The following is a 19,232-nucleotide window of genomic DNA, read 5'->3' on the forward strand; positions in this document are numbered from 1 at the left end:
ATGGCCACTTGAGGCTAGCGCCAAAATCAAGTCAATCTCTGCAGAACCCCATGTTAAAATGACTAAATTACAGCAAAATACAGCAGAGACAAAACTGATTACAGCCTGGTTTTTGGTCTCTTTTGCTAATCTCCCCATTCATGGTCATTACAATTACACCAAGGCCTTTAGTTATGGAAGTAAAAGGTGGTGGCCATACTAGGTTGCCAGCTGTCTGTCAGCTCCACCAGTGTTGTCATGGACCGTTTTTGAAATCAGTCATGAGTCAGGTGGAGTCAGGCACTGCCAAGGCGGCGATGTCTGATGGCTTGGGCAAAACTAAATTCAAACTTTGCACTTGTGTTGGTGAATCAATCATTGTTTTATCAGTCGAAGGCTGAATAAAAATTTCCAGCGAAATGCAAAATACGAATGGCTGGATTTGTGGAAAGATGAGTTGCGTACGCCAGGTAAATTTTTGTAGCTCATTCACTGATGCGTACGCCAGGCCCAAGACGTGAGAAGCCATTAGCAGCAAAACCCAAACAAAAGCAGTTGCTAGGAAAACATCTACTTGAGCAACGGATGGAACCAAAGACATCACTCACCAGGAGAAACTAAAGTGCGGGAGCCAGTTGGACCCATTGATTATTATGTGTGCATGAAGACGGTCAAAACGCCCAAACTGGACACATGGGGCTCATGAGAAATGAAAGAACACTCTTAAGTCAGTAGAACTATCACAATGCTCCAAAAGAAATAAAAATAGTAATTGTAGCAAGACAGCAAAAGCCCTTCAGTAAAGTTTTTTAATCACAACTTAAGATGCTTTACACTCTAACAGGACATGACACATACTGTGGTTTCATCCTCAATGAAAGCTGGAATCACTGTAGCTCACAGTATATTTTAGTCATACCAACCCCCCTCCCTCCTTCGCCTCCATATGGGCTGCTTTGGATTTGTCAGCGTGGATAACCATATGGGAGACAGACCCTCTGGAACAGCACATCACCAGGAGCAGTAGCAAAAGAAACGTTACCCTATCAAAACAAAGTGTGGCCTACACATTTCAACAGAGTGAGGAGAGGCCAGTTTGAGAGGCCGCCAAAGGAAATGTATACGCATCAACAGGCATACATAAAGAAAACGACGGTTGCAAACAAACCGCAAGCAAGGACCACCCTGGATGTTTCTCTGTCCCTTTCTCTCTGTGTGTACATCTTACGTCTTCCAGCCTGTCACGATGACAAGATGATCAACTGTCGAACGGCGGTGAGGGTCAGGGGTCACAGTTCAGCCTCACCCTGCCCATGCTTTAACCGGCGTATTCACAGCACAGCTGTTACAGCTCTTTGTCTGTTAGGAGCTTGATGTTTTTCTCTTCACCAACAGGAGTTCTTTCCATCACCTTTTCCTCAACCTCATATATACCCCATTCACATAGCTCCCCCCAAAAGCCCATGTAAGCGTAAAGGCTGTTTCTGCCCAAAGCAAGCCTGTTAAAGGTGATACTGCACAGACAGGAGCTTTTCCCTCCATCTATTTTCAACTTCATTATTCCCACAGGGTTAAAAAGGGAATACCTACTCCAAAACAGTAGCTGTGTTTAAGTGGACTCTTGGTCTGGTAACTGGCAGACAGTGGAAAGTGGTGACTCAAAGGCCAATGGGTGACATGAGAGGTGAGGCAAGCGGTGAGGGGGGAAGGCACGTGACTCAGAGGGGTTAAAATGGAAATTTAGTCAAATCTCATGTTACACCCTTGAATTTCCGATCCTCAGTCCTTTTTTTCCGGCCTGTCTGAGCGGGAGCTGACGAGGATTACAGTGTGAACATTGTGCAACTCTGCCTGTGTTTGCACGCACGGCTGCAAATGTACATTCACATACTATTTCAATTATGCCTCTGTTTAAATGATTCATAGAAATGTGAAACATAAATAAACGAGATAAGATTAAAAACAGGACACATAGAGTCCGGGTTCGGGACTTTCTGTGTGGTGTTTGCATGTTCTCCCTGTGTCTGCATGGGTTCTCTCCATCTTCCTTCTACCATCCAAACCCATGCTTGTTAGGTTAAATTGGCGGTAGGTGTGCATGTGTGAATGGTTGTCTGTTTGGTTGCCTGACAATCAGTAATAGAAGATGAGATGAGAAAATGGGGGATCTTTTGACCAGCATGCTGTGTGCCAGGCCTAAGTTGAAACTCAAGACTTTTAATGAGGCATAGAAGCGAAAGAAACCAAAGCTGAAAAATGGGAAGGTGACTAAATAATAAAAATCTCAGATAGGCTAGTGTAAATCTGAAAAGTAGCACATGTTAGGGCTGAGTCCTCTCCAAGAGAATCCATGCTTGATTCACTCCTGATCAGAGTCAGATGCGCGGAGATCACAGCTGTAGGAAACATGACTGGGCGACGGTAAGAATGTCGGATCGGAAAACTAACCTCATATACTATAGTTCCAATGAAAAAGTTTAGGTTGACCTATACAACCACTATATGTGCGCACAGACATTTTCACAAGTGTTAAAAGTGTTTAATAGGAAATGAGTACTGCTGATGGCAAGATTGTCCCAGACACAGGAAGTTGCAGCACTTACACGCTAATGGATGGCATTCAAGTGAATTTAGGGCAGACGGTGGTCGGGATCAGGTGACCGCTGAAGTGTTTCCCAGTTACTTAAGAATTCCACACCGCAGCTATAATATACAGTAAACATGACATGAAAAAGAAACAAAAGGGAAGAGTGGGACTTTATGTGGTTTATGTGGTAGTTCTGGTCATCTCCTCAATATAGTCGCATACAGGAAATATCATACTGGGTAATAATCAGTAACTAGAACTTTGCAAGACTTGGTGCCGTCAATGAGCGAACACAGCTCTGTACAAATGCATGCTATGAGTTGGTATGCCTTATTCACTTATTTTTTGTTGTTTTTTTTTTTTTTTTTTTTTTTTCATTGTAGATTCACCTCCCTACATGGAAAGGCATGGATGAGGGAGAGCATTTTGCAAGCTGGTTGCAATCTCATCATTAGAGGCCAAAAAATCTTGCACGCTGGTCCTTTAACACAAGAATTACAATAGGATGCCGTTAAATAATACTTGCTTTGTGTAATTTGCTAAATCTATTCCTTATCACTGTGCATTTGTGTACTCTTTTAACTTTTAAGCTCTTCATTGTGAGGGTATTCTAATTCAAATATGTCTGTGGCATAATCTAGACTCAGTACTAACTACCCATTTCTCTTCACAGCCTACTGAGAGTAAATTCCTTTTTTCCTTTATTTTTTTTTTAAATTTAGCTTAGTTTCCTTATTATTTATTGGTAGTTGTCATGAGTTTTCTTTCAGTAGACCTTTGTACCCACGATGCTCTGCTTCATTATTGCAGAAGGGGAAGTTTCCTCATCAGAGGGTGAAAACATTTAAATAACAACATACAATAAGAACACATTTGTTCTCGTTTTTATTTTATTTTAATGTCTCAAAGTACTTTCATATTTTTATCTTCTCTTTCTGTGTTTATGGCCTTTGATATGCAGCTGTATACCAAGGCAAATTCCTTATGTGTGCAAGACAATAAAAAGGATTCTGATTCTGTTAAACATCGTGGAACATTGCTTTCCGACCTATGGATACGACCTTTCAAACAAAGTGAGCCATGAAGGCACTGAGTTCAAGTTTTTAAACTGGAACTATGAGCAGTGGGAAACTTTTATATTGTTGAAGCAGATGCCAAACGGTCTGATATTTTTATACGACAGAACAGAGGGTACTACTACTACCACATGCTTCCAAGCTGTTTGTTTTTAAAGGAGCATGAACTTATTGAATCAAAAAATTTAAGATGCACTGTATATTATGAGTTGTTGTGGATGCAGCTTATACCCTGCACAATTAACCAACCATATCTATTTCTGTTTTTTTTTTTTTTTTAAGGATGTTACCACACCCTTGTGAAGGGTTTCGATTGTGATGCATTTATCCATTTACAGGTTACCACACACTTCTATTGAAAAAAAACCAAAAAAACCCAAAGCCATGCTAACTGTTACCAAAGAGGAGGAAATGAGAACAAATTAAACAAAACAGTTTTACAGCATCTTACAACTTCATGCAAACTTGAAAACGTGTCACAATAACCCCGCTGGTGACATTTTGTGTGTGTTTTTCCTCGAGGGACAATCAATAAAGTGAATTGAAATGGTCTGTTAAAACAGATAATCTACAAATGCTCTTTGCAGCCTTTCCTTGTGACAGGAAAGAGAAAGGAGAAGTCATGAGAAAGTCTTCCTGTGCCTTACATAGCACCCTTATACACACACACACACACACACACACACACACACACACACGCCCACACACACATTAAAACATTGAAATTGACTGGAACAAGCAAGAACCAGATAATCTTTGTACAGAACACTGAAGAGAGAGGGACCAATAAACCCAAAGGCATCTGCCCTGACCTACATCAAAAAAAAAATTACCAGGTCAGTTACAAAAATATATACAGTATATATTTTCTCTTTTTTCTTCTTTTTTCTTTAACACATGTTGATATGTTACATTTTTAACAGAAATATCAGATTTCTTTTTCTTTTTTTTTTTCTTTTTTTAGTGACTCTGAGAATCTTTTCTTGAATTTATTTTATTTGCTTCTTTCAGGCTGTACACATGGAGAGAAACACAACCTGGCCCCCGCTCCCTGGCAATCGTAGCTCATGCTCCAGAGACAACGTTTTGAAGACGGTGGTTTTTCCTGTTCTCTACTCCTTTCTCTTCCTCCTGGGGATGACGCTCAACGGCGTGGCGGTGTGGGTGTTTTTTCGCATCCCCTCGCGGTCTCACTTCATTATATACCTGAAGAATATCGTGGTCGCGGATGTCATCATGACCTTCACATTCCCTTTTAAGGTGTGCCAACACTCGCATTAAAGTGAACAGCTAAAAGCTCTTAATGAATACGTTTACATCATTGTTTTTGTTATTTGTCAGTAATATAAGACTTTTTTTGCCATTTCAATGATTTAAGTTTTCAAAAATTTGTTTTGACTCAGAGACTTGTGTTACTACATGATTAATATAAAATAATAATTAATATAAGATATGTTTTTTTCTTAAAACGCTATATAATGTGTATAAGTGGTGACTAAATGTGTCCTGAGTGAGAAGAGCGAACTCCGGTTTTGTGGGTTATTTCATTGGAAGAGTCCACCTTTTGAGTAAAACTGAACTTATGTCTCTGCAGGTGCTGTCAGACTCCAACATGGCTTCCACCGGCCTACGAATATTCGTGTGTCGGGTTTCCTCAGTGCTGTTTTACCTCACCATGTACATCAGCATCCTCTTCTTCGGCCTCATTAGCATCGATCGCTGCAGGAAGACCCTCAAGCCCTTCAGGGGGACCAACTCTACTCGCCTGGCCCGTCGCAAACTCCTCTCCGGAGGCATGTGGACCTTCCTGCTGATTCTCTGTCTGCCCAACGTGATCCTAACAAGTAAAATCCCAACTTCGCATTACTTCAAGTGCAGCGAGCTGAAGACAGCGGCCGGGCTCTTCTGGCACGAGGTGGTAAACTATGTCTGTCAAGTGATTTTCTGGGGCAACCTTGTGACCGTGGTGATATGCTACACTCTCATCACCAAAGAGCTGTACAAATCCTACACCCGCACCATGGCCCACAGCACCGGAGGGCCCATATCTCGAGCACCGAGCGGCAGATCAACTCGGAACGCTAACCAGTCCAAAAGACAAATGAATGCAAATGTATTCCTGGTTCTGGCTGTGTTCTTCGTGTGCTTTGTGCCATTTCACTTTGCGCGAGTGCCGTACACCCTGAGTCAGACCCGAGGCGTTCTCTTTGATTGCGAACTCAAGCTGTTCTTCTTTCAGCTAAAGGAAAGCACGCTGTTTCTGTCGTCCCTAAACTCTCTCCTGGACCCTCTCATCTACTTCTTCCTGTGTAAGTCCTTCCGGATGACTCTGTTCAAGACGCTGAAGCTGTCGCCTGGTACCTGCAGCTGGCTGACAGGGAGGGGGTCAGACACAGATACGGGCAGCACTCCTCCAAGAGACTCCTCTGACTGTACGTAAAACTACTGGACATAAGAGAGGTTTATGTAATCATGACATCCAGCTGCCAAGAATGGGATGAATCAACTTTGGCCTTCTGACCTTCGCTGAATAGAGAAGTGAAGCATTTATGCTGCAGTACGTATGTTATGTCACAAACTTAATAATACCAGACATTTAAAAACCTGCACATTCAGCATTGTAATGTACAGCGAGCAGCTTATTTTATGTTGTCTATGGAAACCAGTACAATGCCACTAAAAGACACTAAAGCTGATAAACACAAATGCTGATGTCTGCTTTTTGGATTTCACGCCCAAATAACTGACCCATTTTTGTTGTTCTTCTTTCTGTTCTCTATTGCTGTTAAAAACAAAACAGTTGTTTTTGTGTTGAAGTTTCTCTTCTATATTCTCACAATCACTAATATTGAAAATGTCATGGACATCCACGCTTTTTTGGAAAAAAAAAAAAAAAATATTACTCTCATTTCTCTCTGTCAATAAACTGTGATGTTATTATGATGCATGTTCATATTTTCAAGCCCGTGGATATACCACTTGGATAAAGCATTTAACATGCACATAATAGGGGTTTTCCAAATATGCATCCTTCTTTCTGTTTCAGTTACACCTCCATAACACTTTACAGAAATGTAAATCCTCCTTCACTCTCCCAGCCACAACACTTGCTTTTCAGAGCAAAAGCAGCAAAAAAGATCAGATTTTTCACGTTTTAAATTGAAATGCCTCTTATAGAAAATAGGAAAATCAAGGGCGCCCTGAAAGGCAACCAAGGTGGGAGCGGAATTAAAGCAACCATTATTTTCTTCACCGCAGCCTTAAAGCACAAAGCTTACCGCGACAGGTGTCATTTGAATCCCCTCTTCCCGTGCACATATGTACATAAACTGTAGATTTGCATCTGTCTGGTTGAAGAGGCTGACGAAGACTAGTAATTTTGTTCTAAGGTCGCACAGTGGTGGACATTCTCACAGGTGAGTGGCTTAATATTGTTGTTTTGTTTTTTCATGAACTTTCTTAAACAAAGCAAGTCAGTCAGTCATTAAAGTGATCAAACTATTACTGCTCGGTTAGATGAAAGAGCGCATATAAAGAACGTCAGTAACACATCAGCAGGTTTTTTTTGTAATAGCTCCAGCTGTTTCTGTGCATGTCTGTGACTGAGAATCTGGTCTGGTCACTGACAACATTTAGTTTTGTTAAACACGAGCTGTGATCTATTGTGTGATCACCTCGGTGAATACTGCCTGTTGCTTTACTGCTCAGCAACTTATGGGATTCTGTAAAAAAATACATAAAATAAATAAATAAATGAAAAGATACCTTAAACAGTTTGAAATTCACATTTCTGCCCTAAAGTTCGTGTCCAGAGCAGAAGGGATGTTGCACGCCCGAGTGTCTGCTCGCTCAGACTCTCTTTGGGCTTGTATTCTTTCATCCCAATTACCTTTACAGCTGTTTTGGGGATGCTAGCAAGCTGCGTTTTATTGCACTATTTGGTTGCCAAGGAATGCTGTAATTCCCTATCTAATGGTGCTCTCTCTCGGGTTGCCTGGTAGAATATTATTATAATGGCTACTCACCCCACACTAATGGCTTCCCTTTTGCCTCTTCTGCTCAGATGATCAATATGGGCTTTAATAAGTTTAGGTAATTAGACCTTATAGTGAAAATGCAAATGTTTGTGAGACATTTCTTTATTCCATCAAATAATCAAAGGCCCGAGACAAAAGAGACAGGTGTATTGTGGCGAAAAACTTCTGCTGGGTGCAGTGATTTCAATGTGTCCATATGAGATGCCTTTTTTTTTTTATTATTATTACTATTCAGTAAGGTGAAAACCAAACCGACAATTACATAATGTCCATCTTTCTGCGTCAAAAGTATCGGGTTCAGCAGTCAGGATGCATTCAAATGCTCTGGTTGAGCTTTCAAAAAACAAACCCTGAGTAACAAATGTCCTCTGAACTAATGAAAAATGCAAATCAGCTCCAACTGGGCAAGCTGGAAAAATATAGAGCAGTAGTAGGCCTCGGTGTCGGTGCGTCCCGATTCTCAGCCCTGATCTTCGCATCCATTCAAAACCGATTATATGTCTAGTCTAGTGATGTTTGCGGTTTGTGTGTTTTTTTTTTCCCCAGATCCCAGTGATGTCAAACAATACATCACACCTCTCCTCAGACTGTGCCTCTTCCGCCAGCCTTGAGACCTCATATGTAGCTGTGTCATACCTCTACTTCATCTTGTTCCCCGTCGCATTGTTCCTCAACGGGGTGGCGGCGTGGGTGTCTTTGCACCTACGGTCCACCACTACCTTCATAGTGTATCTTAAAAACCTGGTGGGCGCTGACCTGATCATGACACTGACGCTCCCTTCGCTGGCAGCCAGCAGGCTTCCCGGAGCATCAGCTGAGCTAAGGGCCTTCGCCTGCCGCTACAACAACGTCGTTTTCTTCTGCTGCATGTACACAAGCATCACATTAATGGGTCTCATCAGCCTGGACCGCTTCTTCAAAATCGTCCGGCCGCGTGGGAAGGCACTGGGGCAGAGCGTCACGTTCAGCGTAGTGACGTCCACCTCGGTTTGGGTTGTGCTGTTCGGCGGCACGGCCATCCCGACCGTCGTTCTAACTGACCGGGACCCCGCTAACGCATCAGACGATTTTTGCATGGCCATGAAGAGTCCAGCTGGTTTGAGTCTTCACAAGTTCGTGGTTTTTTTCATGGAGACTCTTTTCTGGCTCGTCAGCATGCTGATTGTGTTTTGCTACATCTGCATCACCGTGAAAGTCCTGCGGTCCTTCAGGAACTCCGGGAGCAACAACAGCCGGGGAAAGAAGAAAACCAAATTACGGGTCTTCTTGATACTTGTTGTTTTTTGTGTTTGTTTTGTGCCCCTGCACCTGATGCGCATTCCTTTCATGCTGAATAAAATCTACGGGGTTACCATGTGCACTCAGACATGGGTGGAGGTAGTCTATGATTTAAACGTATGGCTCTCCTCCACCAATGCCTGCCTGGACCCTTGGCTCTACATCTACCTGTGCAGGGAGTTCAGGGACAAATTTGTTGACCTGATGAAAGGCAGCGGTAGCTGTGTTGGGTTATTTTCTGAGGACAAAGAAGAGAGTTCACAGTAGGAAAAAAAAATCATTAAAATATAAACTTTGAGGAAGTTAGAAATACCTAGCGTGACTTAAGGCTGTTGTTGTTTATGGAAAAACACAAACAAATATGTTAGGAAGCAAGAAAAGCTTAGCAGTCTGACAGTAACTGTTCATCTGTGTTGTGCCCCCCTCTAGTGGCTTACAGAGGAATAGCACCAGTAGAGATTTAAGATACACTAACAGAAACGAGGTGCAGACACAATGAACAGCTTGATGAACATTACCAATACGACATGCAAATGTATTTTTTGTATCGTGTAAATATAAAACCACCTCCACCATTTGAAAATTCAAATCCAGGCCTCGGTAAATCTCAGTGGCCGAGTATCAAAGAAAAGCAGGAATGTTATTTCAGTCTCTCTTACCTCTAACACGCTTTGTTTTGATTTGTATTGCGAGATTTATTTAAGTAAATTTAATTTTCGCTTTGTAATACAGGGTTGGAGCCGCACAATGGGAATAGTAATAGGAACAGATTTGAATGCGAATGCAAATGTAAATTATAACATAATAATAAAATATTGTAAAATGAACGCTTTACATCCTCAAAACACTGTTTTATTGACTGTGAACTGTTTTAAAAGACACTGTCTTTTGTCCATTACAAAAATCCTGTACCCAAATGTAATGTCCTTTATTTGAATGTATTCTTTATAGTCTCCTTTTCTTAGAAGGACAATAATATCCAGGGAAAGCTGTGTCACTTTGTGATTCACGTGAGTCACGTGATGCCAGTCATCTTCCCATTGCAGTGAACAGCTCAGTCACATGCAACAAAAATGCTGAAGAGGGAAAAACTTAGAGGAAGAATGCTTTTAGGTGAAAGGCATCATTTAGATAGATAGATAGATAGATAGATAGATAGATAGATAGATAGATAGATAGATAGATAGATAGATAGATAGATAGATAGATCATCTTTTAGTTTATTCCATAGTTGTCAAAGTAAAGCAAAGCACATTTCTTCTAACCGGCAATAAACGTCACAAAATGATGAATGATGGACATTTTTGTGTGTTTATGTAGCTTTCTAAATAGTGCTCAGACCTAATGGAACACGCGCTCTGCTAATAACTCATAAATCACGCGGAGTTGAGCTTTGAGCTTTCTTGTCCGAATATGACTGACATCGTCTAGGTGAGCCAGAATTAGTGACAGATGAAGGGCTACTGAAAACACAGACTGCCGCCGTGCCAAACCCTCTGCCCGGCTCAGCTCCTCTGTTCTAATTTGGTTTACAGAACGTACTGGATGTCTGGTTTTCCTTTGGCACATTTTTTTTTTTTTTTTTTTCCTTCTTCTTACTTTTGCATACGCTCTGATAAACTGCCGGTCTTATCACAGCTGCAGCATTGATTTGTTTGCTAGGGAAATCAACGGCGTTTTTTTAAGGACCTGCCGTGCCCGTGCATCGTCACACAGGTTGCTGCTTTGTGTGTGAGAAGAGCGAAAAACAAGCAAACAGAAACAGTAAGTTGAAACCGTATTATCATCAGTAGTTCATGATGTAGAGTTATCTCTTTAATATGTTTCTGATTTGTTTCTCTTAAAGCGTCTGATATGATGGCATGTTTTCTATAGAGTCACTACAAATGCTCACACCTGGGCAAACATTGAAATGTATTCATTTGAAAAGTCCAAATCAATGCACATCTGTTAGTATCTATTAAAATAAACTATACTAATGCACTACAGTTTAGATTATGGAAGCAAAACTTATGAGAAATTTTACTTTAGTGCTTTAAGAATTTGAATCTTTTTTCTGAGTAATAATGATCTATTCAAACTTTTAAGCAGAGAGTTTACATAAATATAGATTATTTAGGTAGTTTGGAAGAAAATCGAATTTCCTGCCACAAGGAAGCCAAGACTTTCCATTTTTTTTTCAGGTATTGGAAGATGTCATTTATGTAAAATGGAAAAATTGATTGTGAACTAATCTGATGATACAGTAACTGTATTTAAACTTGTACGTATCAAATAATATAATGACAATACGCTGCTTCCTTTGTTTTGCCTAGGCTACATCATAAACTCCGCAGAAAATGGACGAATGGTTCGACCTGCTTGAGAGTAAGAGCTGAATTTCACATGAAAGTGAAAAAAAAAAAAGATCATTATACTGCCCACATTCACAAGACAAAAAGCGCACATGTTCTGAAATGCGTCCTCTGTTTCCTCAGGCGGAGAGGCAACTCCGAATCAGACGTCTCGGGAAGACTCGCCGTGTGCCGTTTACGACCCCCGCGTTGTGCCATCTATGTTCTTTGCGATGTTCCCCATAGCCCTGCTGCTCAACGGTGTGGCAACCTGGGTCTCTCTGCACCTTAAGTCCACCTCCACCTTCGTGGTGTACCTGAAGAATCTAGTAGCTGCTGACGTTATCATGACCGTGAACCTACTGATCAAAGCCGCGGTTGACTTACCGGGTGTGTCCAACGAAATGGTCATATTATCATGCCGTTGTTTCAGCGTATTTTTCTACAGTACGATGTACACATCCATCGCGCTGTTGGGCTTGATCAGTCTAGACCGTTTCTTCAAGATCCTCTTGCCCCACAGCAAGTTTGGTCAGAATTTGACCGTCAGCAAACTGATATCAGGCTTAATGTGGGTGATACTGTTTGGATGCACAGGCCTTCCCAATATCATTTTGAGCAACAAACCCGTGGTCAACATGACGAAAATCACTACTTGCATGTTGCTCAAAGGACCAGTAGGACTTAAATTCCATAAGCACACGGTTATTTTTCTTAACGCCTTCTTCTGGTTTGTCAGCGTGATCATCGTGGTTTGCTACATCTGCATCGCAAACAAAGTAATCCAGTCTTTTAGAAACTCCGGTAGCACCAACAGCCAAGGGAAGCAGAAAGTCAAACTGCGCGTCTTTCTGGTTATCATCGTATTTTTCGTGTCATTCGGGCCGTACCACATCGTCAGGATCCCGTACACTTTCATGCAAGTCAGCAGCAGTTCTTCCTTCACCGACTGCTCCTTTGTGGCGGGCAAGTTCATGAAGGAGCTCAGCCTCTGGCTCGCCACCACAAACGTCTGCATGGACCCACTTATCTACGTCTTCCTGTGTCGAGAGTTCAAGGAGAAACTGTTGTCCATGATGAAAAATGCCTTGATGTCATGTAAGGCCGTTTTAGGAAACAAAGCCTGAAGAACTCCACAGCAGAAATACCGGCAAAACGCTTTGCTGCACTCCCATCTCAGATATTGAAGCATATTTTTTACGTCTGTACATCTGCTGTAGATTCATCTAGTCGTTCCACATTATGTTATTTACTTTGTGTTACTTTTTTAGTGTGTCTTTTAATAGCTTGAAACCACTTAACAGGAGTATAAGATGAGATTTTAAATCAAAGGGCAAACAGAGCACTAATTGAGAGACTAAATGAAACTGTGATGCAAATATGTTATGATGAAGCTGGTTAACTTTGCCACAGTAAAAATGGGTCACATCTTATTGAAGTTCTGCGGATGTGCAAAAGCAGTCGGTTCGTGGCACGCTAATACTCGCAATCTCAAAAATAGTCAAGAAAGAATGTGTCACAAGCCCAAAACAGCTCAGATGTACTATTACTATTATTATTTTTCTGGTGGTTTGTTATTTTTTATTTATATATATTATTTATTATTCTGCCTAGTGTTTAAATTACATTTAGTCCACACATTTTATTCAAACATGTTTTCTTAAATATTCTTTGCTTTTTGCTAATCAGTCTTGGGTTTTTCTTTCAGTACAGTGTGATCTATTTGACATAATGATAATAAAAGAAAAAAAAAGGAGCTTGTAATGACGCTTACAGTCTCTGTTGGTCAGGAAATGGCTACTCAAAGCCTGTCATGTCGTGTACTGTCAAACAGATGCCGAACATTCATTTGGGGGTTTGTACTAAACAAATTTCCTTCTCCTGGCTCCAAGGAAAATCACACAGGAAGTCATTATACGTGATCTCAGAATGCACTATTTTTATCATTAAAGCACTAAAGGGAATTGAACTCAAAAGCAAACTTAAAATGAGTGGAGGCGGATGCTCGGTTGATGATTTCTTTCATTTTTAGTTGTATTGCAGTCACAAAACGTAAACGTGAAGCAGCAGAAAACACATGCACGCGCAGAACTAATGGTGGTGCCATGTCAGTAGCAAAGTACATAGATAAAGTGTCCCCACTAAAACCACAGGCTTTTGTCTGCCTTAAAGGACAATGAGAAAAGACCGACAGTCACAGGTGGAATAAATCATTTGCAGGATCGAGGGAGGAGCGTGGGGTTTCTGAATGCGGGTTAACAACAAATGAGTCCAAGACTTTGGTGTTTGCCCGTCCGCTTGCTATAGTGAAACTGACGCAAGCTAGCGGAGGCAGAGGGACTGGCACGGATCAGAACAAGCCTCTCTGCAGACAATTAGAACAGGAAGCAAGGAAGGAAAGGGTCTTTCACCCGGAGGAAGACTGGCAAACTCATTGGGATTGTGACAAGACAGCCACACAGTAGCTCCAGAGACCACCCATTGTAAGAGCATCAAACACAAACACAGAGAGAGAGAGGAGAGAGAGGGAGAGAGAGAGAGAGAGAGTGTGTGTGAGAGAGAGAGAGAGAGTGTGTGAGAGAGAGAGAGAGAGAGTGTGAGAGAGAGAGAGAGAGTGTGTGAGAGAGAGAGAGAGAGAAAGTGTGTGAGAGAGAGAGAGAGAGAGAGAGAGAGAGAGAGAGAGAAAGCAAGAGCATGAGAGTGAGAGCGAGAGGAGTGAGGGAACACTGACAGAGAACCTCAGGACAGAACCGTAGTTCTTGACTGATAAAAGAACTGAATTAACACCAAGACGGTTTCAACTTTACTTTTTCTTGAAAAAAGATCGGATTGCTTATTTCACTTCCTTTTTTCGAATTATTGCCTGCTCTGCTCATTATTCTTCCCAAGCCCCACAGTCACAGACGATAAAGGCACAGAAAGAAGGTAAGACTCGATTAATAGCTTTAAAAGCTTTTTTTCTTCTCTTTTCTTTTTTTTTTAATTAAGACCAAGCCCAAAGACAGAATTTGTGTAACAATATTTTCAAATGATCTAATTAACATTAGTATGCAAACTAGGGCAGAGAAAAGTTTGATAGCGTTTATAGACGTTGGTTTCCATAGCACCTCTTCCTGACCATACACCACACAGATGTACTGTCAGACAGAAGAGCACAGAATGAACAGCTGGGGGGTTTGATACCTCTGTAAATATGTATTAAGTCTATGTGTGCATTTGAACTGCTGAGCTACATTCATACAAATCTAATTAAAATGTGTTTGCACGCTCCTGAAAATGGTATTTACAGAAAACCGGTCCTTTACGTCGGTGGTTCCCAACCTTTTTTGTCTCGTCTTGAGTATGTTAAAAAATATTATCTATTAGGTTTATTTTTTTAATCTTAATATTCTAATATTCTTAATATTTTAATCTTAATATTCTGCCTACCTTTAATACGAAATAAATAAATAATAAATAACATAAAGCAAATGCAAAGGAAGTGAAACTCCTTTTTACCACAGAAATCTCCTTTCTTTTTATCATGTTTTACTTGAAATTCTCTATTCATAACAATCCACTGCATCATCCAGTTTAATAATGGGTTCATGAAATGAACGCAAATATTTCGTATCATCTTGTAAATGAATTGTCAAATATTTTCACGTACCACCTAAATTTACCCTAACCCCTAACCAGTAGCTCCGGATGGGAAAGAGTGCTCTTTAAGGACCTTGTCCTCTGTCCCTCATCCCGTCATAGATCCACCGAAAATTAGAAGATGAACAACACCTTGTCCAACACCTCCATCAAGTGTGTTCGGGATACCAGTGTGACAGCGGTGGTTTTCCCCTGCTTGTACAGTATCCTCTTCATATTTGCTCTGATTCTGAATTCCCTGGCTGCATGGATCTTCTTCAGCATCCCCAGCACCTCGACATTTGTGGTCTTTCTAAAAAATGTGGTAAGTCACTCTACATTTTGCACTCGCGCCGAAGCAAGCAAAGACAGCCACACAAATAACAACCCTGTGATCCTACAACCACAGGTGGTGGCCGACCTGCTGATGACTCTGACCATCCCTGTGAGAGTCCTAAGTGATGCAGGTGTGGGCTCCTGGCAACTACGCGCCTTCTACTGCCGATACTCTGCCGTGCTCTTCTACATCACCATGTACATCAGCATTCTCTTGCTGGGCCTCATTAGCCTGGACCGCTACCTGAAGATCGTCAAGCCCTTTGGGAAGTGCGCTCTGCAGCGCGTCCGTGTTGGTCAGGTGTTGAGCGCGACTGTTTGGGTGGTCATGTTGTTCTTGGCGCTTCCCAATGTTATTCTGAGTGACCAACCGCCAAAATTCTCCGGGGGCAGACTGAAGTGCACCTCCATGAAGAGCAAAGTGGGCTTGCAGTGGCATGAAGGATTCAACTACTTCTGTCAGGTAAGAGGTTTTGGGAAGTCAGACCTGGTGGTTATGTGTACTTTCTGGGTTTCCAGCTAAGCTAAGAAATCTGGGGTGCTTAAATGTTAACACTACAACTGACCTTTCTGTCACTTAACTACATCTCAAAATTTGAGAAAGTCAAGAAGAGTTTCCAGTCTTGCTTCATGTTGTTTTGTCATGTGTACTTCCAGGTTGTGTTCTGGGGCACTCTTGCCCTGATGGTGGTTTGCTACACATTCATCAGCAAGAAAGTTTATGAGTCATACAAAGCGTCAAAGAGCAGGTCTCAGGCAGCCAGTCGCAGAACCAAGGCAAAGGTGTTTGTGGTGGTGGGAGTGTTTTTTATCTGCTTTGCCCCTTTCCATTTTGCCCGCGTTCCCTACACTCTGACCCAGACCCGGAGCACGACAAGTCACTGTTGGGCACAAAACGCCCTCTACGTCGCCAAGGAAACAACCCTGTGGCTGTCGGCCACCAATGTATGCCTGGACCCGCTTATTTACGTCTTCCTGTGCAAGGTATTCAGGAAAAGACTGACGGCCACACTCAGACGTAAGCGAATGCCTGCTGCCATGGAATCTCCAACGGGAACATCAACCCAAGTAGAGATGTCACAAATACCTCACAGTAACAAACTGTCATATAACGACAATCCGTGACAAACTGGACAATGAGCAATGGGACGCAGTTAATAACTATAATGATCAAGACGAATTGGTACAATGTCAAAGAGCTGTATTTGTAAATACCCATTACCTTAACAGCAAAGGCTGTAAAAATTGAATGTACGTTGTGTTGTGAAAAGCTGATGAATGGACAATGTAGTGAAAAAGGAAAAAAAGTAACTGCTGTGATCATTAAGTTTTATGCAGTGGTGGCACAGTGCTAAACAAACACATCTCTCCTTCTGTTTGCCAAGTCATCTAACGCACTTCCGTAATTTTGCTTACTGTCACTTTATACTTCCTGCTGTCTAATCTCATTCAAACTGCACTTTCCCCTCACAAAACATTGGATAAAGACTATGCATCCTGACAGAGTAAACACTTATCAAGTGAGCAGGGACTGAATGATGTGGGTAGTGTGAAACAAAGGCCTGCAACAGGCACTGCTTACACCAACTTAAAAGCTAATTATAATAATATGATTTTTTTTCTTTCCTTATAAGAGTTGCACAGTGTTCACTATTATGGTGATATTTTGATTTTCAAAAAAGTGCATACAAGAATAATTATCAGGTCAACTCAAAGAGTGAGGATTTATAAGACAAAGACATGGGAGAAAATATAATTAGACTGATATGTATGCGGAACTGAGGACCACTAAAACTGATGCATACGATTTTGAGTCTGACCAATATAGATATTTTTGACAACAGTTAGTGGTTAAGACATTTGAAGTCGTGTACGCGACACTGTTGGCACGCGAGGGACAGTGTCAGCCGTTAGTGGTGAGAACGCCACTGCCATCTATCACAACATGCGAGAAGGGGTCTTGCCCAACACTTCCACTTTCTAGGTCATATAAAAACCACAAGAAGAGGCTGTGCAAATGGAATTTTCATCAATAAGACATCTAAACATTCCCTTTTTTGACAGATCTAAATGCCTGCCATGACAAACACCGCCACAGAGTCATAAGAACATGCAATTTTTCTGAGCAATGAAACGACTTAAGGCATGATTACAGAAGTCTTAAAAGTAGACAGTCCTATTTAACAAATGAGACGTGAGAATTGTTGTTGGTTATTTATGATGAGGAAAATCTAATCCGGTATCTGTGAGCGGACAAGTTATGTGAACCTCCAGGATTAGCAGTGGAAGGTGAAAATAGACCAACTCTTAAAGAGTGTCATTTTATTTTAAGAACGGTTTCAAAATATACAAGACAGATTTGTTAAAATTGGCCCAGGGCCAGAACACTTGTCTTTCAGTTTCATTAAAGGCATTTATTTTGAAGGACTTTGTTATTTACAAGTAGTGCTGTTTGCGATTGTTTAGGGTTAGGGTTTTTTTTTTTTTTTTTGCTATGTGGATAATTTTTTTCTAAGCAAAGCAAGTACATGTATTTATCCTGTGTAAAGTTATTGCTTAAATTGTTAATAACAGCAACTTAACCGTGACCACTGAAAAACTGGATCCGATGCTTGGATCGAAATAGATTAATGAGACCAAAATAGAGACGCGTTTTCTATGGAGTTAAAAAAAAATGAAATCCGGTTTTCTATCTGTGAAACACGGTAGTATAAGTATTATGTGCTGGAACTCGGTCAAAAAATTCTGCATTATACCAGACAATGTTATCGTTCTAATATCAAGCAAAAGTAGGTCATGTGGGATGGCTACAGTCTAACAGACTTGATGTGGAAGTACCTGAGGTTAGCAAGAAACCCACCAACATTTCATAGTTGCATATGGTACAAGCAGTGCCATAGGACAACGGTTGCCACAAAGTTGCTGCATAAGAGGGTCACACGCGATACTGAAAGGAAATGTTTACACTTTGCCAGTCAGTGACGCAGTATTGCTTAATGTCACAGTTTTTATTAGCACCATGTTGGCGTCATGTTGGCGTACTCTTAAGACAAAGAGCTGATGGTGTTCTAAATGCACTGTAAGATACCGAATTACCGAAGGAATGTGAGAATGATGATTAACTAAAATGTGTGATGTTTATGTTTCATTTTCTTATGGTACTGGAGAGAATTACAGATATTTCAAGGCTCTCAATGATACTGCCTAGTTTATTTCAGACAGCTGACTTCCTGTGAGAGCTGTAGTTTCGTTATAATTGTATCTATAGTGTGACAACAAAAATGTCACATTATCTTCTGTAATGATCATAAAACACAACCGCATATCTTTATGGACTGCTGCAGAGCTCACGAAGAACAGGCTATAATAAATACAAGGTAGCAAGTAATCATTAAATACATGCTTACTGATCTCTTTTTTATTTATTTTCTTTCCTTATGTATCACTTTGAACCTTTACGTATTAGTTGCATAAATGTTATTTATGTGTATAGTATATTGTGTTTGTGAAATACAAGTAGTTAGACTGAGGTTGAAATGGGTATGACTATGATTTCGTCAAACACTAATGGTGATTATTATCTGATTAGATAATCATTGAGTAACAGACCAAAAGGAACCACAGGCTCATGTTGCTCTGCTGGAGATCTGATGTGTGAAAATAGTGAATGTAAATAAGGTTTAACAATATGGTGGTAAGTACACCACGCCTTTCACAATGCTGCAGCACCGTCCGACGATTTTTATTTTTGATGAAGAAGAGAAAAAATCTAATTTTCTATAACTGCTTGTCCTCTAGATCAGGGGTCTTCAACGTTTTTTCAGGCCAAGGACCCCAAACTGATGGAGAAATTAAGTAGGGACCCCCTGCCTACTATATGTGTTCTATATTAAACTCGGCTTGGGGCTGCCTTAACATTTTTTTAACACTGCAGCACCACAAAGATAGGTTTCAAGAGATTCAACTGCTTCTTAATGGTACCTCCTCC

The 19,232-nt window shown here is 41.0% G+C and overlaps 4 protein-coding genes across 4 annotated transcripts; all 4 read left to right on the top strand.

The window, feature by feature from the left end:
• The first annotated feature begins 4,341 nt into the window (after positions 1-4,341).
• On the top strand, positions 4,342-6,585 carry LOC125013533 (P2Y purinoceptor 12-like). The gene is made up of 3 exons (XM_047594306.1): positions 4,342-4,478; positions 4,654-4,902; positions 5,237-6,585. Exons 2-3 carry the CDS (start codon positions 4,663-4,665, stop codon positions 6,080-6,082), a joined length of 1,086 nt encoding a protein of 361 aa, XP_047450262.1. The 5' UTR covers positions 4,342-4,478; positions 4,654-4,662; the 3' UTR covers positions 6,083-6,585.
• Positions 6,586-8,234: 1,649 nt separating this feature from the next.
• On the top strand, positions 8,235-9,240 carry LOC125014039 (P2Y purinoceptor 12-like). The gene has a single exon (XM_047595051.1). The coding sequence runs from the start codon at positions 8,235-8,237 to the stop codon at positions 9,222-9,224; it is 990 nt and encodes a 329-aa protein (XP_047451007.1). The 3' UTR covers positions 9,225-9,240.
• Positions 9,241-11,296: 2,056 nt separating this feature from the next.
• On the top strand, positions 11,297-12,417 carry LOC125013839 (P2Y purinoceptor 13-like). Its single transcript, XM_047594744.1, has 2 exons — positions 11,297-11,324; positions 11,435-12,417. The coding sequence occupies exons 1-2, from the start codon at positions 11,297-11,299 to the stop codon at positions 12,415-12,417; spliced, it is 1,011 nt and encodes a 336-aa protein (XP_047450700.1).
• A 1,539-nt stretch (positions 12,418-13,956) lies between these two features.
• On the top strand, positions 13,957-18,774 carry LOC125013027 (P2Y purinoceptor 13-like). The gene is made up of 4 exons (XM_047593293.1): positions 13,957-14,215; positions 15,032-15,233; positions 15,318-15,707; positions 15,902-18,774. The coding sequence occupies exons 2-4, from the start codon at positions 15,051-15,053 to the stop codon at positions 16,367-16,369; spliced, it is 1,041 nt and encodes a 346-aa protein (XP_047449249.1). The 5' UTR covers positions 13,957-14,215; positions 15,032-15,050; the 3' UTR covers positions 16,370-18,774.
• Positions 18,775-19,232: the final 458 nt, after the last annotated feature.

The sequence above is a fragment of the Mugil cephalus genome, chromosome 9 (genome assembly GCF_022458985.1).
Source record: "Mugil cephalus isolate CIBA_MC_2020 chromosome 9, CIBA_Mcephalus_1.1, whole genome shotgun sequence".
Classification (NCBI taxonomy): Eukaryota; Metazoa; Chordata; class Actinopteri; order Mugiliformes; family Mugilidae; genus Mugil; species Mugil cephalus.